Source organism: Dermacentor albipictus, chromosome 7 (genome assembly GCF_038994185.2).
Source record: "Dermacentor albipictus isolate Rhodes 1998 colony chromosome 7, USDA_Dalb.pri_finalv2, whole genome shotgun sequence".
NCBI classification, from domain to species: domain Eukaryota; kingdom Metazoa; phylum Arthropoda; class Arachnida; order Ixodida; family Ixodidae; genus Dermacentor; species Dermacentor albipictus.
Genome location: NC_091827.1, coordinates 5,493,405 through 5,517,346, shown reverse-complemented (window position 1 = coordinate 5,517,346; position 23,942 = coordinate 5,493,405). Strand labels below are relative to the sequence as shown.

The following is a 23,942-nucleotide window of genomic DNA, read 5'->3' as shown; positions in this document are numbered from 1 at the left end:
CGTGCTGTGAGATGTTCTAGCTTGTACTTCGTAAAATTTATGCAATTTCTGTTCACATAAGGTCGTCAGGGAAGCCTTTCAGTGCATTGGTAACTACAGTACACGGAAATATCTCTCGAGGGCGCGAACATGAGGCGCGCATTATCCGTCGCGGTGTGTATGTGTTGTGAACTATTTTGCGTATATTGGTTTTAATTCAAAGAAGAGAACCGCCATCTCTGTATTGCCAGCATGAAATGGTAAATCTGCTCACTATCTGATAGCTTGGCATAGGGACTAAAACATAAAACATAAGAGTGCATGCTTGTGTACGGTCAAGCTAAAGCTACTAAGAAACATCTAAGCGACAGGCGCTATAAATTATTTGTGATACACCGGCATCGTTCTCATGCATTTCAAGTCTAGTAGGCTTGAAATCAGTATATGTCTATGCTATAGCTTCCTGCATGAGGCCGATGACGCTGCTCAACATAGCGATCACTGCGGTTGGTGAACCAGCATGATACACTAAAAGCTATGTTCTTCGGCATTACCTTTTTGCCCTTTAAAGCCATAATGTCCAAGAGGGATTGCATAAAAAGAATGTGATGGCTATTTTTGAGGACAAAATTTTCGTAATACGTGTGTGTGCGTTATAGGGAGTGGAACGAACACAACCCCCCCAAAAAATCGGTTATCATCTTCTTTCTCAAAAAACGTGCTAACGCTGCAGTATAACTTCGCATAGTCACACTGCACAACGTTTATACATCTATAAAAGTTGTTGCCGCATGCTTTGACCAAGCGCTATACAGAACAAAGATATCTTTAATCCAGCACCTACCACTGCTTAGGACGCTCGCACAGTTCGTAAATGGTCACTTCCTGGACAAGTATGATTCATACTATATGGTACTAACCAAAACTATTTTATTCATGGATGTAAACCTCATCCACCGAACCAAGTAGTCATGCAATGTAATCTGCAGCTAACAGTTTGACCGCTTCTCAAAGTGTTACAGCACAGCTCCTATCGTAACAGAACAGTACCCACACTGTTACGATCGTCGCATAAGTTTCATTGCTCCTAAGCTGCAGCTTAGAACTAGAAGATAATACTGCAATAAGGTCACATTAGTGAATGGAACTTTCAGAAATACGCAATTGATCTCTGATGCTGATTTAAGGCTCAAACATGCGTGCACACATCGTGCTGCATGCTCCGTCCTCCTCAACGGCAGCAGAAAGTCCGGCCATACCAACTTAAACCACTTCAGTACGTCTCATAGAACCGTTTTCCACGTAGAAGACGCCACATCACACTAAATAGACCGCGCTAGCGCAAGAACAAACACCCGAAACCAGCACCGAGCGTACACCTGCCATGCAAAACGGAGTGCTCGCCCAAGCCAGCATGCCGACTGCTCATAGAGGGCGCCACTGCGTAGCAATATGGTGGGCCCCCGAAAAAACGGTGTATATATGCAGCCTGTGCACAACGTGAAGACAAGCTCCTAGCACTCCCCAGACAAGAATGCTTTAACAATGAGGACGAGCGTTTCTGCATTGCCGAAACAACACTTTGCTTGACTTCTGACAAAATTTTTTCATCGCTAAGGTGTGCAGCCACTTCGCATCAAATTAGGCTATCATCCTTATGCTATATTTAAAAGTGATGATATTAAACAAAAGTAAAATTTGGTATATGAATTGATGCATATATATAATGTATGTCGATGACCAAGTTGGTACATGACTTGAAAAAATGGACAGTGCACTATCATGTGTCTTCTTGTGTGCAGGCCAGACTTGTTTGTAAGTCGCCTATCACTCAATCGTGCTTTCAGCATTGTGGGCATGCTGTATTCTATATTTAAAAATACAGAAATGAAGCTTTGCGCTAGAACTTCGATAGTATCATATGATGCAAGTTTCACTCACTTTCACTGACCTGCCGTACGACTTGTTTGTTGAGGTGTTTGGAAGTAACTTGTGATCATGGTATTGTAGTCATCACGTGACGCATATTATTAATTGATCACACTCGCTAATCGATGAGGCAGACAGTCCGAAGCAGGGCTGCTTCCTGTTTAGAAGCCTTTGTGAAAATTGCAGCATCTGTAGTTTGCAGTAAAATAAGGGCCAGCTGGTAGCTCCAAGAGATCTGAAAACGTTGTGTCTTCTGACACTATTCTATTCTCAGAATTGCCAAGACGTTTAGTTAGATTGGGCTCTCCGCAAGCAGTACATGTTACGACTGGTTAGGTGAGCTTCAGCTAGACAACTGGCCACAGCCTTCTAGTGTTGAGCTATCTGGCAGCGACGTGACACTCTATGTCCATAATTATATGCCAAATTCGTTCTTGACACCTTTTATGCACGTCCCTCCCCCCCTCTTCGTTTCCATCACCCCCCTCCCCTTCTTAAGATTATTTTCCATTGGTCACTGTCACTCTCTTCAACATTCATTGGGTTGTTGAATGGCCCGGCAGCCTAGCATTCCTGAGTAGACCATAAATGTGATCGCTTGGCACAAACAAGGAAGGGTGGAAGGGAACAAGGGGCATCGTCCTTCCTTGTTTGCACCAAGTAATCATATTTATGGTCTACTCAGCAATATGAACCGGCTTGGCCAGCAACATGTACTTCTGGCTTTTTACCTACCTGCCCTGCCGCCTGTTTGTTGTGACAGTTTCTTAGCTTCCCTGGTCCAGCACCCCCATCCTAGATATATTTTGCTGTGCTAAAATCAGCGTTCTGTATGTCTTTCTTTCTTAACCTGTGTCCTGCCCTGTTTTAAAGCAAAGCTTTCTTTGCCTCTTCCTTCGACTTTCCCACCACTGCTGCTGCTGCTGATGTGGCTGCAATGCACGCCATGTTGAGGGGTGGTTCAGAGCATGTGTGTACATGACAGGAGCGCAGCAGAGAGGAAAGGAGACGCAAGAAACTCATTTGACCTTTGCGCTATGTCGAATGTGCACAATGCCCTTTGGAGCTCCCTGGGCATCGCCAAATTAGCCTCTTGACAGCTGTAATTATCCATGACTCCCTACAAAAGCATTGCAGAAATTACAGCGCTTACCTTTCTACTAACATCCAAGTCTAGAGGGAACCTAGATAGAATAGTAGAGAGTAGGGTGGAGAGAAGGCAGAGAAGGGTAGTACCGGCACAGTCTCGAAACAAGTGAATAACAGCCTTGCCACTCTTTGCTCGCAGTTCCCATAAAAGGGGGGGAGGGGTAGTGACCGACAGCAGTTGCGGGTAAACAGGATAAGTTTAAGGTCAGTGTACACTACAGTATGTTTGTACTATTTCTGAAAAATAAATAGCATGCAAATTTGTCAAGCGGACACTTTGCACCGGGCATGCAGAAGCAGAACCACATTAAAGTACATTGTAGGGTCTAGTCGGCGCTGCTATGGAAGCGGTCACACATCAAATCAGTCAGTTCCCACGGCAGTAGCTTTGCGTCTATGGCATTGCTCAAGGTCACAGGTTTTATCACAACCGTGGCAGCCGCCTTCGACGGGGTAGATCACATAACATCAGGTTTAGAATAAAAACAGGAACAGCGCAACTAAGGACGAGCGAGTAAACAGGACAGAGCGCTGACTAGCTAGTCGGCACTCTGTCCTGTTTACTAGTCCTGTGTTGCGGTGTTCCCGTTTTTATTCTAAAGATGAACCAACCAGCCCCATTGCACACACTGCTAACATCAGGTTATTGCCCTAAAGACCCCCAATATGATAGTAATACATAAGGAGTTGGTACAGGTATAATTAATGGCATATACAAAAAAAATATTGGTTAAATATGGCAGTTATACAATCAGAAAGTGTAGATGGACAGGTGGCTGCAGTGGTGTCTTGTGGAAGGCCATTCCAGTTTACGGCTGAGCGAGAAAAGAATGATGTAGCAAACGTAGTATGAGCACGTGGACAGGCAACTTGCAGGGGATGACCAATACGGAGCGAAATGTGTGCTGGAGGGCTGATGTAGGGCAGAATATGAAGTTAGCTGGAAAAAAAAAACTTATGGAACAAACACATACTGGTGATTCGATGACAAGCAAAATTTGTTAGACCGGATTTCACTTTAAATATAATATACTGGTATTTTATGAATAGCATGAATGAATGAATCTAGTAACTCGATTCTGTAGTGATTCTAGTGAAGTTGTCAGCTGGATTTTGTTAGGGCTCTAGATGGGGGATGCATTTTCTAGTTTTGTTCATACGAGGGACTTGTATGCGAGAAGTTTCACATTCGGGGGAGCATGATGCAAGTGCCATTTTAAAAAACCAAGAATTCTGTTAGCTGATGATATGATGTGTGTGACATGTTCATTCCAGGTTCCAGACTACACACAAGGTTACGTCCAGGTGTTTGTAAGAACTGGTTAGTGGTACTGTGACGCCAGAGATTAAGTAGGAAAACGTTCGTGCACATAAATTTAGGGACATGTTAAAGAACACCTCGCTGTCAAAATTAATCCAAAGTCTGCCACTATGGTGTGCCTCATAATCCCATGGTGATTTTGGCATGTACAATCCCATAATTCAATTAAAGTTTAATACTTTTGCCACGATCGAATATCTGTGTCAGGCAATGAATATGTTCAACCCTCTCAGAGGTTGTGAAATATGGTACACAACAATGCTTCAAGCAAACGCCTCTCCCTGTGTGTTCTGTGAACTACGCAGTCAAACAGCAGTGGTGCACGCAATGGTTAACATCAACTCACCACTCTCGTGTTGGACTAAACGTAGAAGAAATTAAATATTCACTGTCAACATCACTGCTAATCATCATCAGTCAAAGCAAACAGCACAGTAAGCTTCGCTTACATCGATTCCCACAGTTCGTGGGATCCGATTATTTCTTTAATTCTTACCAGCATGTACAAACTAGCCTAACAGCAAGCTCTTCTCAAGTTTATTAACATAATGAAAGTCAGAGACAAAGAAAAGAAAAAGAAGAAAAGAAAAATTGGGTGGGGTGTGCTTATTTTGCGTATCCTAGACAAGCAAGTCACATTATTTCCGGAATGCTTTTCTTCCACACAGCGTGGTCGACGATTCGGTCAAGTCCCCGAAATTACAAGCTCTTCGCTGACACGAAGGCCTGGTGGGGAGCAACAATGCTCCCAAGTTTTATGCATGCATTTGTCCAATCTTTACCTGTGTGTGGAATTTTTAGCTCTGATCTTCCCTCAGCAGTTATGCTTAGTGTGAACCAGAATAAGGGAAAGGTGCACTTTGAGTGGGGCTGCATTGTTCTGTGCATGGTAGAAGGAATCGCCCCCATGACAACCCCCCCTTCATTTCTGACCGCCACTAGCCCTTGCCTTGCTTTCACATTTAAGCTTCCCCTTTCACCCATGTCACTCTTTTGGAGTTCACCTCCTGAAACTTCCTGTTCCGTAAGAAATGGGGGAAGTGGGGGGGGGGGGGTTTCGTCAGAAAATCCACAATAAGGTAGAGGTGCGCCTTGAGTGGCTCCACAGTGTTCTGGGCATTGTAGAGGGGATCACCCTCACGACTACTCCCGCCCCCCTTTATTTCGGACCGCCACTAGCCCTTGCCTTGCTTTCATATTCAAGCTTTCAGATTCAAGCTTTCCCTTTCATCCATGTCGCCCTTTCAGAGCCCATGTCCTGAAACTTTCCGTTCCGTGGGAAAGGGAGGAAAGGGGAGGGGCGCGCAGGCACAAAGTTTCATGGTGGGGGGTGGGGTTCGACCCCCCTCTACCCCCGGCTATGACAGTGTCCTTGGATGTTATTTTTCTACACCCTCAGATGTATTATTCATTAGTAACTACAACATGACAGAAAGACAGTGGACAAGAATGAAGTGAATCTTGTTATTGTACACCTTATTAAGCCTGTTCTTCAATATTTGTTTTTGAATATGAAATGAATACGAAAAAGGAGAAAGAAAAGCATTGAAAGATAGATGTATCAGTGCTTTTCGATAGCATCAATGTGCGACTAGGTGGCAGGTTATCTTTTTGTTGTGTTTGGCAATAACTTTTTATATAAGAAGAAATTCTGAGCTGTCTAGGTGTTCCCAAGTATGCCGTATATGAAACAGTCAGTTTTTGGCCTTCTGGAGCTGAAATAATGTTACATTTCACTCTTAGAGAAGATATTTTTGGTGATACTGAATCTCACAGAAAAATTAACAAGCTTTGGCCTGTTTTGGTGCTGCCTGTTATTAATGGTGCTAAATATGCAACTAATAAAAATATAGACAACTAAATTTTTTGTTCACAGAAATATTTCTGTCTGAGGGTTAAACTTAGTATATCAATCAATTGATTCATGCACTGCAAGTCTGGGCCATGAGGAAATCACTTTCTTATGTATAACCGGTTCCATAATCTTCATACAGGTGCACACATTAAAACACAGTTGAACTTAGATATATAACATATAGATATAACGAATTGTTGGATATACGGAAGGAAATACAAAAATTTTTCTCATCTATATCAGCACGTAACAAAGATATATTCATAATGAATATCAAATGTAATGAAGGTATTCTTGTGTCAGGTGTGTCTTCGTTATAACAGGGTTCGACCGTAGTCAGGTAACTGTTGTTCTGTTATCAGGTAACTGTTGACAACATTGCATCTGCTTTATTTTTCCAGCACATGTGCCAATCCCCTCCTGCTATCGCCAAACCACCTCAGCTGGCTTGCTGCCAAATTCCTAGAGGATCATTGCGATGAGGTTTGTTCTTTTATGGTGTCTTCCTGGCATTGACTTTGCTTTTCTTATGTTTAATACAGCAGGTGACACTCCTTCTTTTCTTATATAGCAAAGAACATCAACTTTGGCTCATGATGCAGAGTTAAGGGTCCTTCTCTGCACAATTGGTGGAGAACTTCCTGATGCCTGTAGACAGGTTTGTACGATACCTTCACACTTGCATTGACAATGTACATTATATTCGTTTCAACAAAGCATCATGTACTCTATCTCTTTAGACCTTATACATTTAAGGGCTTTTGATTTCTCATGTTAGTGCTTCATGTGTGAAGGACTTGGCACTAAATAGGTGTGATCTATAAACAAAATAGATAGGTGACACCTTGCATACTACAATATTCAGAACACTTACCCGAGGCAGAAGGTGTTCGAATTATGTCAAGAAGAACGATTGTGGTGTTTTGTGTATTTTCTGTGCTAATCTAGCTTAGGTGTTATTTTTATGTTGTAGACATAAGTTATGTCCATATCTTTGTGGTGGTGGTAATGATGAAAGAAACAAAGCACATGCGTAGTCAAAGCAAATAGTAATTGCCTTTGAAAAATTTGGTATACCCATTGCAGTCTCCATCATGTACACATAGGTTTTCTATTATATGTCTACCACATTTCTTTTCTGCCCAAGGCAAGGGATGTCAATCAGTTCGTTGAATAATGATGATATCAGTTGCACAATACTTTGCCTGGGGCATAAGGTGTGCTCTAGGTTCCCTCAGTGTTTATCAGACTGGAAGAAATTTGTTTTCTAACTTGGAGATTGTTCATTATTAGAGTGAGATTGACTGAAAATAAAGTCGAAAGCCTGCTTACCATACTGTTACTGTTTAGCACGATGCATTCAGCAAGATGTCCTTGCCCTAATTTATATTCTGGCAAATGTATTGTGCCGGTTGGTTCTAAATTACTCAAGATGTAGCAGACATGACAAGGTAGTGCTTCAGACTGGGATACATAGCGCAAAAAATTACGCAGGGACAAGCAGAACACAGCACGAGCGCTCGTCCTGTGTTCTGCTTGTCCCTGTGTAATTTTTTGCGCTATGTATCCCAGTCTGAATGCATCCCACCAACACGCCCAAACTTCTTCCCTGCTAAAGGTAGTGCTTGTTTTTATCTACTCTTCAGTGATTGCCCTTGTCCTATGTTGTGCTGTTACATTTTTAGCATAATACTACGATCACATAGGGTACCTTCAATTGCGATTGAGCCCGGTTGAGATAGATTGCAATCAAAAGCGTCCCATGTAAGCAGGGTATTATGTTCCAGCCTGCTGAATTGTGCCTTGCCTCTCACTTTTGTTAAAGGAGTTGTACGAGGCCTACTGTTCGCCAACACCGACGTCAGACCATGAAACAAGCAGTGTCCTCTCTTCGAACTGCCTTTTGTCACTAAAGGACCTGTTCCTCGAGGACCCCTCGAGGGCCAGTCTCTTGGCTGAGCACATTTCCCAGCACCTGGGAGGAGCAAGTGCCATCACCCAGCAGCTGTGGAAGGTGCACTTGGACGCCCTACGCAGCTGTCTGGAACGGGCACAGGAGGCTCTCTCGGCGTACGAGGAAGTCCACGACAAGCAGAGGTGTCTACTTCTGAAGCTCTTAGTGACACTTCCAGACCCATTGGCAGCACACTGTGTGGGTAACCCTGAGGCAAGTGTCTTGCAGTATATTGAATTGGCCTAGTTGGTCGCACATTGCAGAAGCAATGTGCGACCAACTAAATGGACACTAAAGAGAAATTAAAGTGGAGCTGTAGCAGTAAACTACACTTACACAACACCAAGCAAGCCACTGTTACCATGAGAGGTGGCTTTATAGTTGAGAATAGAGGCTAAAGCAAAAGATTGGCAACAACACTGCCTTTACATTTCCTTACCAGCTCGTCATGACATCATGACGTCTGCTTGGGCTTACTAAAATCTTTTATCAGTAAAGATGGACTACACTATACTATTCTAGAGGACCCTGTAACGAATTAGCTTGTGTATTATTTTAACACCCGTGGTGCTGCCTCAGTGCTGCCTCAGTGCCAGAAATGAACGAAGCCAGCTGCAAATTCACAAACACAAAAACCACACTATATATTGACAAACGTCAAACAGTGCTAAGACAAAACCTCAATGTCAGTTCACTAAAGCGGTAACAGAATTTAAGCAGAAAGACGGAGCATGCAATGAACTTTGCATGCTTAAATCATTTGTGCTCAATGCCGTCGTCATTAATTGAAAGGGCCAATTACATGGCCAGAATCGTTCTCAACAAAAACGTTGGAAGGAAAAAAAAGTTCAATGGGTGCAAGTTTCATCTGTGATCATCATCATCATCATCATCAGCCTGGTTACGCCCACTGCAGGGCAAAGGCCTCTCCCATACTTCTCCAACAACCCCTGTCATGTACTAATTTTGGCCATTTTGACCCTACAAACTTCTTAATCTCATCCGCCCACCTAACTTTCTGTCGCCCCCTACTATACTTCCCTTCCCTTGGAATCCAGTCCGTAACCCTTAATGACCATCGGTTATCTTCCCTCCTCAATAAATGTCCTGCCTATGCCCATTTCTTTTTCTTGATTCAACTATGATGTCATTTACTCGCGTTTGTTCCCTCACCCAATCTGCTCTTTTCTTATCCCTTAATGTTACACCCATCATCATCAGCCTGGTTACGTCCACTGCAGGGCAAAGGCCTCTCCCATACTTCGCCAACAACCCCGGTCATGTACTAATTGTGGCCATGTCGTCCCTGCAAACTTCTTAATCTCATCCGCCCACCTAACTTTCTGCCGCCCCCTGCTACGCTTCCCTTCCCTTGGAATCCAGTCTGTAACCTTTAATGACCATCGGTTATCTTCCCTCCTCATTACATGTCCTGCCCATGCCCATTTCTTTTTCTTGATTTCAACTAAGATGTCATTAACTCGCGTTTGTTCCCTCACCCAATCTGCTCTTTTCTTATCCCTTAATGTTACATCCATCATTCTTCTTTCCATAGTTCGTTGCATCGTCCTCAATTTAAGTAGAACCCTTTTCGTAATCCTCCAGGTTTCTGCCCCGTACGTGAGTACTGGTAAGACACAGCTGTTATACACTTTTCTCTTGAGGGATAATGGCAACCTGCTGTTCATGATCTGAGAATGCCTGCCAAACGCACCCCAGCCCATTCTTATCCTTCTGGTTATTTCAGTCTCATGATCCGGATCTGCGGTCACTACCTGTCCTAAGTAGATGTATTCCCTTACCACTTCCAGTGCCTCGCTACCTATCGTAAACTGCTGTTCTCTTCCGAGACTGTTAAACATTACTTTAGTTTTCTGCAGATTAATTTTTAGACCCACCCTTCTGCTTTGCCTCTCCAGGTCAGTGAGCATGTATTGCAATTGGTCCCCTGAGTTACTAAGCAAGGCAATATCATCAGCGAATCGCAAGTTACTAAGGTATTCTCCATTAACTCTTATCCGCAATTCTTCCCACTCTAGGTCTCTGAATACCTCCTGTAAACACGCTGTGAATAGCATTGGAGAGATCGTATCTCCCTGCCTGACGCCTTTCTTTATTAGGATTTTGTTGCTTTCTTTATGGAGGACTACGGTGGCTGTGGAGCCGCTATAGATATCTTTCAGTATTTTTGCATATGACTCGTCTACACCTTGATTCTGTAATGCCTCATGACTGCTGAGGTTTCGACTTAATCAAACGCTTTTTCGTAATCAATTAAAGCTATATATAAGGGTTGGTTATATTCCGCACATTTCTCTAGCACCTGATTGATAGTGTGAATACGGTCTATTGTTGAGTACCCTTTACGGAATCCTGCCTGGTCCTTTGGTTGACAGAAGTCTAAGGTGTTCCTGATTCTATTCACAATTACCTTAGTAAATACTTTGTAGGCAATGACAGTAAGCTGATCGGTCTATAATTTTTCAGGTCTTTGGCGTCCCCTTTCTTATGGATTAGGATTATGTTAGCGTTCTTCCAAGATTCCGGTACGCTCGAGGTTATTAGGCATTATGTATACAGGGTGGGGAGTTTTTCTAGACCCTCCATCCTTCAACAAATCTGCTGTTACCTGATCCTCCCCAGCTGGCTTCCCCCTTTGCATAGCTCCCAAGGCGTTCTTTACTTCTTCCGGCATTACTTGTGGGATTTCAAACTCCTCTAGACTATTCTCTCTCACAGTATCTTCGTGGGTGCCACTGTTACTGTATAAATCTCTATAGAACTCCTCAGCCACTTGAACTATCTTATCCATATTAGTAATGATATTGCCGGCTTTGTCTCTTAACGCATACATCTGATTCTTGCCTATTCCTAGCTTCTTCTTCACTGCTTTTAGGCTTCCTCCGTTCCTGAGAGCATGTTCAATTCTATATCTTCAATAAAATATCTGGACTACGAAGGGAGACCAGTGACGTCTAAAGGTGCTCAAGGTTGGTAGAGTCCTGCAGCTGTCTGATTGTCGAAAGGCCGCCCGCTTTTTTCTCACACTGGAAGAAATGCCACGGGTCATTGGGGAGACGTGTTGCTCTGGGTGGAGCCCCTCTGCGAGCGCGGGTCCAGGCACCTGTCAAGCGTGCACCTGCATACCCCAAAAACTTTCCTCACACTGATCGTGTCACATCAATTTTGGGCGATGACAAGCCATTGCAAAGAGCAGAGCCAGCTAGGTAGAGGCCGCATGAACCCTGGTTCAGGCAGCCGACAAGCTCCCACCTCTGCGCCCTATCTGTCATCCCTACTTCGAGCCACCGATGTGTCCTAGGCACTCTCCTTTTATCTTCTTCCTTTTTGTAGTGAAGCGTCCGCTTCTTCGATTGGAGATTTTCTTTATATTTTGTTTTTCTTGCGATGCTTGGGGCGCTCGTGCCAAACCCATGTGGCACGTTGTCGCCATCATCATTGCACACAAAGCTCGCAAGGCGCTGTAGACTCACAAGTGTCCTCGATGATTAGAACATGGCAAGTTTGTGCACACCATCACAGAGCCAAAAAGGGAACTTGCTGAGCTTTGAGCACTTTTACTGTGCCAAGCAACTTAATTTTGAGAAAGTGTGTTAAATCGTGACATCACACTGATGCAACACCATTAGGGTTTTCACACGAAATTTAAAAAATTGCAATTTGGCCTTCATTTCTTTTTATTTAGTAATTGACATCTTTCTACCAAATATAATGAAATGAGTTTTGAAAGGATTCTTTATTAGTCTAACTGATTTTCTGTTTCTCTTAATGTCTTTAATGGCATTAAAAGGTGGGGACAAAGCAAGATGAGCTCCCATCTTGTATTTGTTTTCTCCCCTTCTCTTAGTGCCATCGTCAGTGGTGTAGCTAGGTCGTCTAGCACCCGGGGCCCATAGGTCTTCTGTCCCCCCCCGGGTGTAGCCCGGGTGTGTTCAGACGTATATGACAACCCGCCCCCCCCCCCCCCCCCCCCCACTGACCCCTTGCACCCGGGGCCCACGGCCCCCGTCCCCCTTTTGCTACGCCACTGGCCATCGTATGCTCTTCCAAGTGTCTTGTATGTTTGTTCGCAGGCAGAAACATGCAAGTCCATCACAGTGGCTGAGTAGCTGTGGTATTTTACTGCTGAGCATAAGGTCATGGGCTTGATTCCCAGCGCTGAAATCTGCATTTTGATGGGTGGAAGGTGTGAAAGCACTGCTGCCGAGAGAGAGTATGGTTAACATCAGATATCTTGTCATGAGGAAGGTAATGAAGGCCGAAAATGTCTGTTTCTGAGGCTCTTAGTTACCCCTCCATTTCCATTAGTAGCACGCTGGGCAACTATGAGGCAATTCTTTCACATATCTATTTGTAGGCTAAAACATGTTAATTTGCCATGGTGACTTAATAGCTACGTTGTTTTGCTGCTGAGCAGAAGCCATGTGTTTTATTTCCAGCTATGGCAGCAGCTGCATTTCAATGGATGTGAAATGCAGTAACACTAGGTGGAGAGAGTTTGGACAAGACAAGATAGGGTTAACTCAAACACAATATTTTGTTTCTGCTTTTGCCAATACGTGTAATGTCTGCATCATTTTGGCAAGATCGTACTCTCAGGTTGATTACATGCGAAAAGGGTTCTACTTTGTAATTTCTTGTTCATGTTTTATTTGTCCATGACTACCTGGCTAGGCAACACCTTTTGATAGAGCTTTCTCCTCAAACCTTACTGAGTCAACAGAGCAGCAAAGATGATGCAAGTTCCATTACAAATTTGAGCATAAGGTTTGTGGAAGCTATATGTTTTGGCATTAAAGAAAAAAAAGGCAGTGTTAAAAAACAGCAGCACCCTTAATAACTTAAGCACAGAACTGACACCGACTCACAATGCATATTGCAGGCCATTGTACGTAATACACCATAAGTTGGTGACATTTTCTCGTGCATTTCAACTGATATTTTATGGTGTTTCCTACTTTAGTTCAGATCAAATCAAATCAAGGTTATTCATTATGAAAAAGAAAAAAGGTTACATTTTTGTTTTACAGAACATATTTGTTGAGAACATATTTATAAAACAATAAATGTTTAAATGTTGCATTTTACTAAGAGTGTGGTAAGATCAATAAAAAATGAGTAAAGAAGCAGGTTTGACAAGACATTTACTTGCAAAAAATAAGAAGAGTGCAAAGCGAGCGGTGTTCATTATAACAGCGAGTTTGTAAAGCTTTTATCAATGCGAAAGCATTAAATGGCTCATGAGGCAGAAAATGCGGCGTTGGTAGTGTAACCACATGATGGTACAGAAAGGCTGCGAGCCCTCGACCTTTAATGGGAGTCAGACCCAAAACCTTTGGTATTAAGGCAAACTTAATTAAGGTACAATTAGGATACAGTTAATTAAGGCACTCGTACCCGCAAAATTTGGTGTTAAGACAGTTAATTAAAATGGACTTCATTAAGGCATTCAAATTCCCGGCCTTTGGTGGGAATCATACCGATGACCTTTGGTGTTAATTACGGCAAAGTTAAGACACAGGGAATTACGGTAGTGTTAATTAAGGCACTCGAACCTACGACCTTTGGTGGGAGTTGAACCCACGACCTTGCATCGTGGCATAATGTCAAGTACCGCGCTGTGGTCGCAATGCTTTCGCATTCATCCATGCAGGAATGACTAAGTGCCCTGTGACTTTTCTAGTTTCTTGCATAGTTCCTACTTTACTTCATATTACCTTTGTAATGAAAAGTTCTCTGTCTATAATATCTCAATAGAATGGGCAAGAATGTTAAAAAGCAACGACAAAATGGTGGTGCAGGACAAAAAAAAAAGGAATGAAAAAGCTAGTGCAATGTATTTTAACAGCAAGTGCCTGACATTTTTCTGTTTGTTACTGTCTTGTTTCTGCACAGTGGGCCAATGGCTTATTGGATACTATCATTGGTGATTTGCTCAATCTAACCGATGGAGGTCTTCTTGGCAAACTCTCAGTGTTTGAGTCAATCGTCTGCCGAAAATCACCACTCTTGTCCAAACTTATTGCTCAACGGGAGAATGAGAGGCACGGACGACTTGCTGCTCCCAGAAGCCCCATGTCTTTGGCTGTGTCCGAAGACTCGGGCCAGCTGGATCTGCAGGAGGCATTTCTCAAGTCATTCATTAGGGAGGAGCATTTCCTGGAAGCCATACTTGTAAGTAGTTGTACCTAAAGACTATGTGCAGCTGTACTTTGCATGGGCTGATTAATGCTTATGCCAATGGACCCAAAAAATCATGTTGACTGCTTAATTCTTTAAAGGTATAATGCCATTCACACAATGCCACATAGATGTACAGTAAACCTCTGTTAACATGAAGCTGTAAAAACCGGGGAAACTTTTGTGATAAACGTAGTCACGAAAATAGAAGCCCACTGGCCACGCATAGAACACATGGAACCTCTTCAAAATGTTGGCAGTAATATTCTCTATCACTTTCATGTGTACCGGCACCAGACACATTGGCGTCTATGGGCAACAGTGTTATAAGCACTATTCCAGGACAGTATGCTTGGCACAGAGTCAACACATTTGATCCTAATGCAATATTTGAAGGCAGTCATCTGAGCATAACTGGTTCCAGACATCCAAAGAGCTGACACTGCTACTTTGGCATTGTAATGAATTCTAGACAATTTCACTTTGATAACGGAAACCGAGCTGTAGAAGCGCGCACTTGTTGTGCCTTTAGCAGACGTCCACGAGTGACGTGGCATGTACATCACAAGCAAACGTCCTTATCAAGCCATGGTCTCGCTGAAGCTCTGTGGGCTCGCATAAGCTCGCATGTGGTTTATAAAATTCCCCTTAGCTGTGGCCAGTTCTACGTAGGGCAAAAGGGACGGTGTATCAATCAGAGGCTAATGGAACATAAAAGACGTTAACCGGTAGATCGCCTTCTAATCTTTCACTACATTGCCGAGATTGTAACTGCACGCCAGTGTTAGATGAATGCGCGATATTGTGCAGGCACAAAAATGAAGATACGCGTCTTATGGTAGAGGCATGGCATATCTATAATGGTGGAGATGCATGCGTGAGTCAGCCTTCAATTACTTTACATAAGGAAGAGATTAAGTGCCTTAACAGTTATCTCTCACGTAGAGCGGCACGTGTACCTGACTGACACGTGGTGTTACCATTCCTGAGCATGCGCAGATGAGTTTTGTGTCTTCTTTCTTTTTTTGCCTCAGTGCTCCCTTCAGTTGATAGTTGGCGTTCGTGTTGTCCACTTCTCTACTCTTGTGTCCTGTCTGCACGCCTCACTTCTTTTTTGCATAATGAATCCTTACCAACTAGCTCAGCTTTCTGTCGTTCTATGAAATTGTTCAACATAAAATATGCCTAATAATGTTGTAGTGGTATTTCTTGCATGTTTGCCTGCTGAATAACTTTTTCTTTTACGATTTCAAGTTTACTGCATAACTGCCCTGTCATCATCATTGTTTTGTGCTATTAAGCGTTTATTGACGAATGTTGCCTACAGGCAACATACCATTTTTTTTTTGTTTGTGAGTCTTGGTATTGAGTACAATGTTTCTGGTTAAATGTCTTTGGGCAACACTGAATGAAAGGCAGCAAGCATCACTTGTTGGCTTAGTACAGGAATACAGGACGAGGAAGAAGTTTGGTGCACAACTCGCTTCCTTTTGAAAAGATGGTCAAAGAAGACAATCCGATGCAAGATCTCTGGCTGCTGTGGTATTACACAACGGATGTAAAGCAAATAAAATGTACAACTATGGTTCACATATGACGAGAGCTGTCTGTGCAAATTCCAAGCAAAGCCATAAGTGGCTTGGGGTAAAGCCAACTATCACTTTTCTGCTTGGCGTTACCCCCTGTGCTGAAAAAGCATCCTCTAAATATAGATATTTCTGTCATTGGTTATCATTATTCTCTATGTGTATTGCACACTTAGATAGAAAATAAACATTTTTGAGGGTGTATTTATTTGTGCTGTCACTAAAATGTTATAATTGTGAGTGTGGTGGCAACTTCAGATAAAATGGCATGAAAAAAAGGAAGGTCCTAGACACTTAATTTTCATCAACCTTGCCCATTTGGTAAAATACCCTTTACTCACAGCTGAGCTTAATTCTCGTCATGTGTCTAAATAAACTCTTTGTCTCTCTCTCCCTCTCATCCCTACCAGTGTAACAGCTTCCACACCTTAACTTTAAATCTTCTTTCTTTATTTTTTTTTAGAATGCTGCTGTCGAAAAGTTGCACAATGGAGAATCAGAAGCCGCACTTCGTCTCTTTGCACACCCCGCTCTACGAGACTTCTACATCATTGCCTTATTTCGTGCCTGGAATGAAGTTGTGTCAGACAACGATGCAAGTTGTGTATTGCAAGCATTGGATGATACGAAGGTTGGTATTCTTGTTGAAAAAAATATGTATAGTTTTCAAATTCATCTGGTATAGAATGGTTGAATTATGTTTGTGTTTCAGGCCCATCACTCTAAGCAAAAAAAAAGGCTAAATGTAATTCATCAGTCAATGTGAACATGAAACTGCAAAACATTGGGCCTAATTCACAAGACTTATTTTCTTGAATGTCTTTACCGTAGTTACTAACGTACTTTGTGAAATTCTTTATTTGCTCATAATCTTTTTAAGAATGAATTGCACAGAATGTCAAATTTGTTTCCGTCATTCTCATTTATTAATGTGTTTGCATAAGGAGTGCCAAAGTAGAAAAAAGTGTATGTGTGTGAAGTGTTAGAAGGTGGTCATGTGGTAGAGGTGTGTGTTTGTCTGTCTATCTATCTATCTATCTATCTATCTATCTATCTATCTATCTATCTATCTATCTATCTATCTATCTATCTATCTATCTATCTATCTATCTATCTATCTATCTATCTATCTATCTATCTATCTATCTATCTATCTATCTATCTATCTATCTATCTATCTATCTATCTATCTATCTATCTATCTATCTATCTATCTATCTATCTATCTATCTATCTATCTATCTATCTATCTATCTATCTATCTATCTATCTATCTATCTATCTATCTATCTATCTATCTATCTATCTATCTATCTATCTATCTATCTATCTATCTATCTATCTATCTATCTATCTATCTATCGATACATACATACATACATACATACATACATCACACACACACACACATACATACATACATACATACATACATACATACATACATACATACATACATACATACATACATACATACATACATACATACATACATACATACATACATACATACAATTGCAAACTGCATTCATGATATTCAACATGAAATTTAAATATGCACTAAGCTTCTTTGGCATTTGATATCTGGTTGAAAATATATGTGTGTAGGGTTAATAAAACAGCTCAGGCGTCTTCAATTTGGAATTGTTTGCTTTGGTACTGCTAAGAAATACAAAAACTATTTCTTTCACCGGTTCAAATAAAATGGAAGGAAAGGTGTAACATTGCACTCTTTTCATGGCTATTGCTTAATTTTTGTTAAATTTTGAGTATTTCCTCTGAGGAACAAAATGAAAGGACAGAAAAAGTGTAAAGCGTACTCATACCATGCTTTTTCTGTTTGCTTTCGCAAACAAATTTCCTGAACGCAGGCCATAACATGGAACAGCCAGGAGACACACAACTTCCTCATGGAGATGCGGTATCGCCTGTTTGTGACAGAATGGATCGTTTCTCTGCAGAGGTGTGGCTGTCTTGCACTTCAAAAAATGCTTTTGTTTGTTTAGTGTGCTGTGCCTATGTTGTAGTTTGGCTGAAGTTGTCCTTTATGTCTTAGATATTATTTAAGTGCATGGCCTGTTTACATGCTCATGCTACTTTTTGACTTTTTGGTGCATTGATCTCACTTATGTTTATTTGAAAATGTTGTGTATTCACAGTTTGTACAGGATGTTGTGTCACAAAGGAACTATGTGTAAATGGCTCTTTTGGTTAAACCGCTTACTTGTTCATCCTAAAAATTTGCAAAGGTGGTCATTCATGGTGCTTCTTGGTTAATATATTTTGTTGCAGTGCTTGCCGGTTTAGTCCCGAAGAAGTCATTTGTTGTAAGTAGACTCCAATCAAGAAAGAAGAAAATGATATACCCTTTACAACAACATCAGACCAGAAAAGTAACTTGCTACATTAAAAAAACATGGAGGTCACATCTGTCCCCACGTTGGTGTGCAATGCCTTACATGCAAAGCTGTATTGCACTCCTGGCGACAGGTGGCACTTCTGTTATTTTCACTGGGAAAATTAACATTTTTTGTCTGGCATTGCTGGACACGTTTATTCTCGACTTACTCAAAGCAAAGGGGCCTCAGGAACAAGTTTCACATTAAAACATGACATTCACCAAAATGGTGCTACCTTAGTTTGAAGTTGGATCGCAAACGAGCCAGAAGTTTAGGTAGAAGAGCTTTCTATATGCCACTCGTTTATTGACATTACCTAGTCTATTGTATTTGTTGCTTATGATATTTAACTGCACCAAATTCAGTTGAAGCAAAATTGGTACATGCATGCATCACAGTTCTAGTCTTGCAGAGTTCATTCAGATTTTTGCGTGCGGTGTTATTGCAGATTGCTGCTTCAAACTGTAATACTGTCTAATTTCTGTATAATGAACTATGATATACAGCGAATTACCAGAAACAAAGTAAATCAAATTTCATTGGCCATGCTTTACTTTAATGAGTATTATACTGCTATAATTGAAACCAAACATTCATGGTTCAAGGCAATATCAGTTAGAGTGACTTCACTCTGCAGTTAAATTTGCTGTAATTTGGTTACTTGTTAGCTCAACCAGGAAACATAGCCAGAAAACTGGAAGACATACTTTGAGCTGCCGAGTTTTCTTGGCAGCTCATAGTATGCTTTCTTGTCACAAGAATGTCAAATGTTCAGCAAGAGCAACTTGAAATGACACATTCTGGACATGTGTGCACGTTTCGGCCAACAACTTGGCTTGGCTGGCTTACAGCCAACAAGCCACTGTGCTGATCCCATGTTATCACATTGATTGCATGGTTGCATATTAACAACGGTGAAAAGTGTGCTTGTAATTTGGCATTGTGCAGGTGTCATGTATCAGCATGGCAAGCCTCTGACAGGCCATAAAAATTAACAGGAGGCCCTTTGCTGGCCCATTGTAAGCATCACTTATAGTTGCATTTCTATTGTGTAGATGTGACTGTAAACTAAATTTTCTTTTTTAACAATACTGGCGTTTATGCTTATAACAAATATTGAATATAACAGAGTGACTCTTGTGTTGAATGCAACTTTATTGTAAGGAGCTTTGTATGTAATACTAGGGCAGCAGGAACGCACAAGGAACCATTCTCTGTACTTTGAATGTGCAGGAAAAGAAAGACTTCGCTGGCATCTATGGCTGACGTCAAAGCCAGGCGCCGCACCATCTTTGGAATGCTTCAGCATCAATCTGTGCTGCGAGTGCTTCACAAGACTCTGGGTCTTGGAAAATTGGATCGAAGTTGCACATTTCGTCTCTTGAGTGGGCAGTGCCTTGTTGCCAACGAGCCCACAGAAATCACTTACAACTCCAGCCCAGCTCGTAGCAGAGACTGCGCCCTCTACCGAGGATATCTGGCCATGCAGCATGCCATGAATGCTTTGCATTCAGCCATCGTGCTGCACCACTTGGGTTGTAGTGTCTCCAAGCTTCGGGAAGAAGAGCAACTGCAAGAGGAGCTTCCAGATGACCTAGTCTTGAGACAAGGCGATTCTCTTGCAGATGCTGTTGCTATGTATGGATTTGGACCAGTAAGTCTCACCTTTTCAAGTTTTTCCAGCAGACATGCTCCATTTTGCTTGGACTTGCTGTTTTCTCTGAGTCCTTTTCTCATTCGGCCACTCCTTCTCTTGCCATCCTCAACAAATCACACTTGTGCACACTGGGGTACGCTGGGGCAACGATGATTGGATGTGTGGGAGGTGGCGTAAAGATTTAAGCCAGCCAGCCGTGGTGCCAATGGATCTCGGGAACAGCAAATAGACGTGGGCGCTCGGGCCAAGCGTGCTAGTGTGTTCTTCGCTTGCACTACATGCACGTGAGCCATCTTTTTCTGAAACGGCTCTGGAGGCGATAGTAGTGCTGTTACAGGGCTCCCTTCCTTGTGCGTAGCACAATTGAAGCACGTACAATAGTCATGGGTAAAGAAAGAAGAGAGATTGCAAGCCTATATATATATGAGCGGCAATTCATAGCATCTGTTAAGGAGTCCAACTAAAGTCTGTGTTGGGGTGAAGGAAACAAATAGATGTCTAGTGAGCAATAACTTTTTCTTGGGTGAGTGTGTGTTTACTGAAGACATGATATTGTAGCACACAAAAAAAAAACAGAAAAGAAAGCTTCTAAGTGAAAGACAAACGAGAAAGATGGCGTTACACTCACAACTGTTTATTAGGCACAAGGTTTGCCACTAGGGTTGGTAATATTGATGAATGATTAATTATTAATCAATTAAAATATCCTGCAATACAGTTAATCTTCATCGTCCACCTTTTATTTAGTTGACCCAATCAATTAGACAAGTTTGATTAATTGTTTTCGAGAGTTTGACAGGAGTTGCATAAAAATGTTGAAATCGTACTAAAGTGATGGAGCATGGGCAGTGACTCTGCAGCTGTGGTAGACCAACTGTCGACTGTTGTTCCAAGCCCTGACTGATGCCAGGCCGAGCGCTTCCCCTCTCTTCCACCACACTGCACACGCCACCTGAAGATGGAAGCTTGAAATGCCCTCGCAATTCAACGCATACCATAGCAACCCAGTCGTTAATCATTGTGTCTATCCCAGTCCACTAAAGACGTGGCAGAGCATTCACACCGGTTTGAAGCATGTATTTGACATAGTGGTGGAGTTCATGTCAATTCCAGCAAGTCTATAGCTTCCGAGCGTCTATTTTCGTGTGCTGATCATGTCGCCATTCAAAGTGGCGTCTGTTTCATCCAAACATCCCAGCGAATTGACATTTCCTTGTTCAGTAGAAAATAGCACGTGGCTTAAAATCCTAAAGCAGTAGTTTCCTTTTCCTCTGTGCGTACTGCAATTTCTTGTATATTTTAGTTGGACTCCACCTTTCACTTTTGCCATTTTTATTTTCTTGTTTGACTGTACTGCACAAAAATTCACTAGTGTCACTTATCTTGTTTAATGCTGCTCTAAGTTCCATTTTATAACATATGTTGTTTATATCTTCAAAAGCCACTAGTGCCAACTCTGTTTTGTCTTTAACAAAGTACAGGTTATTCTTTATCAAACTTTGTACACTTGTATTTCTAACTTAGTTTCACCTCTCAAACATTAAAATAGGGTCCTACGAAAGTAGATAACTGTTTTTCAACCTTTTTAATGTGCCCTGCAAAAAATACGATTAATTATTAATCGAATACAAAAATTAATCGACCATCCCTACTTGCTACATATATACTGCACACACTCTCGACACCAGGAAGCGGCAAAGAGCAAGTGACAAGTGATCTTGTTTGCAACAAGCTTAGCAATTTCATTTTCGATGAGTTAGTGAATGAGTGAGGCGAGCAGGATTCCTGAAGTAAGGCTCAGGTGGTTATTTCCACATGGTGAGCCACAACTTTGAGAAGGTGGCAAACAGGTATGGGGTGCCTGTTGTGTTTTCCGCCTCGAGGCTTGTCTGTGCCCCCAAATCACAGGATGTGCTGTAGGCAAAGTCAAGCATGCAAAACGCTATGTGCAAAAGTGTTCCACTGCTGTGGTTTACCAGATACTGCTAAGTTGTGGAAAAACCTACGTCAGGCATACTGGCTGTTGTGTAAATGACTGAATAAAAGAACGTACAAACAATTTAAAAAAGGATATGCGCTACCATCTCTCTCTGAATTGCAGATTGCGCTGCTGTAAGCCACGTTTTCCTGAAGTGAGAATCCTAGATAGGAGTAGAGATAAAACCATGTGGGAACTGCTGGAGGCATATCACATTCGTATATAGCATGTGATAGTCAAACACCTGTTTCATTATATGATGCGTAAATGAAATTGCTAGCTTTGTTGCAAACAAGATGATTTGTCACTTGCTCTTTGCCACTCCCTGGTGTCAAGAGTGTGCGCAGTATTCAGGGTGTCCCAGCTAACTTTAGCCAGAGTTTAAAAATATGCTGATGCGCTCTAAGACGACATGACCAAATGCATGTTTCTGGCTATTGTATGGAGTAAGTCGCACAGTTCTTCGTATTCTGCTTAATTGCATAATGAGTCACGATTAATTAACCAACTTCTGAAGCAACAAAGCAAAAACTTCCAATTAGAAAGTAGTAGAACGCGGCCGGTGTGTTCAGATGGCAGCGACATCAGCTGTCAATCGCGCTACTGGCTGTGTAAGCTTGTCGTTAGCTTCGAGGAGACATGCATAGCTGTTGCCAGTGATTGCTCTGTAGGACGGAGGGTCAGGAGGGCAATGAACTGTGGCCACAGAGGGAAAATCAGCATGCATAATCTTGTCGGCCAACTGAGCAACAGTTTCCAGCATCGAGGATGAAGATGCGGTCAGGATCATGCGCATCTGCGGTGGAAGGCGCTGTAGGAAAAGTTCCCGGAGAAGTGCGCTGTCGGTTGAAGGAGCCAGGTCTCCAGCCAAGGCGGAATCAGGCTGCTGCCTGATTTTGCCGATTCCACTTCTCGCGCACCATCAGCGTACCTCGTCATCTTCTGTGACCGGACCATTGTGGCACGTAGTGGTACATTACAAATACATAAAAGACATAGGGACACAGAGACATACTATCATTCTATAAACGAGGATTAATTTCAGAAGAGTGCTAATTAAAGCATTGACTGACTGACAGACTGGCTGGCTCACTGACTTACTCATTGACTGACCGATCTTCAACATTGCGATAAAAGCAATATTATTGTGTTTTTTGCCATGTAGCTCATGTTATGTGCTTACTACACAGCCAGACAACTTTGTATTCTTCCTTCTTAGCCTTTCCTCCAGTTCCCACATTCTGGACCATTCTTCAGATCTCGTCACCCAGAAAGAACTTTTTCTTGTTTGACTCACTACCCTAGTTTCGGCTGCACCATCTTGGAAGTACCTTGGCTCAATACAGCATCACTGTAGTTGTTTTGGTGTTACACTTCTAAGCCCGAAAACGCAGGATTAAATCCTGGCCATGGCGGCCGCATTTAAATGGGGCGAAAAGCAAGAAGCCCATGTACTGTGCATTGGGTGCACAATAAAGAACCCCAGATACATGCAGTCAAAATTAATCGGTAGTCCCCCACTAAGGCGTGCCTCATAACCATGTCATGGTTTTGGCATGTAAAACCTGAAAATATAATCTTTTTCTTCTATTTTAATGTTGGCAGCAAAAGCTGGTGAATCGCATAAAACCTGACCGAGTTCCATCAACCAGCAGTCTAACATTTTGTTGGATGCAGTTCTTGTTAGATGTGGCATAAAGGTATATGCTGCATTCACAGTGGCATTTGGTGTTCTTAGGTATTTTATGAATAAGGATGACAAACATTTGAAGAAAGTTCGTATGAACGAAACAGATAGTGACACAGTTTACAAAGGCAACAATTCAGCCTAAAATGATATTTATCTATTATTTATTCATTCATTTATTCATTTATACTGTTAGCCCATCTTGGGACGATGCATGGTGGATACGACCTTTAAGGCTTGTATAATG

General features: G+C 42.1%; 1 protein-coding gene across 2 annotated transcripts in view; it reads left to right on the top strand.

Annotated features, from left to right (window-relative positions):
- Nucleotides 1-23,942, top strand: part of Sptz (zinc finger FYVE-type containing 26 spastizin) — a 149,936-nt gene that overhangs the window by 5,495 nt on the left and 120,499 nt on the right. For both annotated transcript variants that reach the window (XM_065455034.2, XM_065455035.1), the window contains exons 2-8: nucleotides 6,635-6,716; nucleotides 6,805-6,891; nucleotides 8,059-8,400; nucleotides 14,104-14,382; nucleotides 16,438-16,605; nucleotides 17,846-17,937; nucleotides 19,607-20,027. In XM_065455034.2, coding sequence (XP_065311106.1) covers nucleotides 6,635-6,716; nucleotides 6,805-6,891; nucleotides 8,059-8,400; nucleotides 14,104-14,382; nucleotides 16,438-16,605; nucleotides 17,846-17,937; nucleotides 19,607-20,027 — 1,471 coding nt within the window. The remainder of the gene's footprint in view (nucleotides 1-6,634; nucleotides 6,717-6,804; nucleotides 6,892-8,058; nucleotides 8,401-14,103; nucleotides 14,383-16,437; nucleotides 16,606-17,845; nucleotides 17,938-19,606; nucleotides 20,028-23,942) is intronic.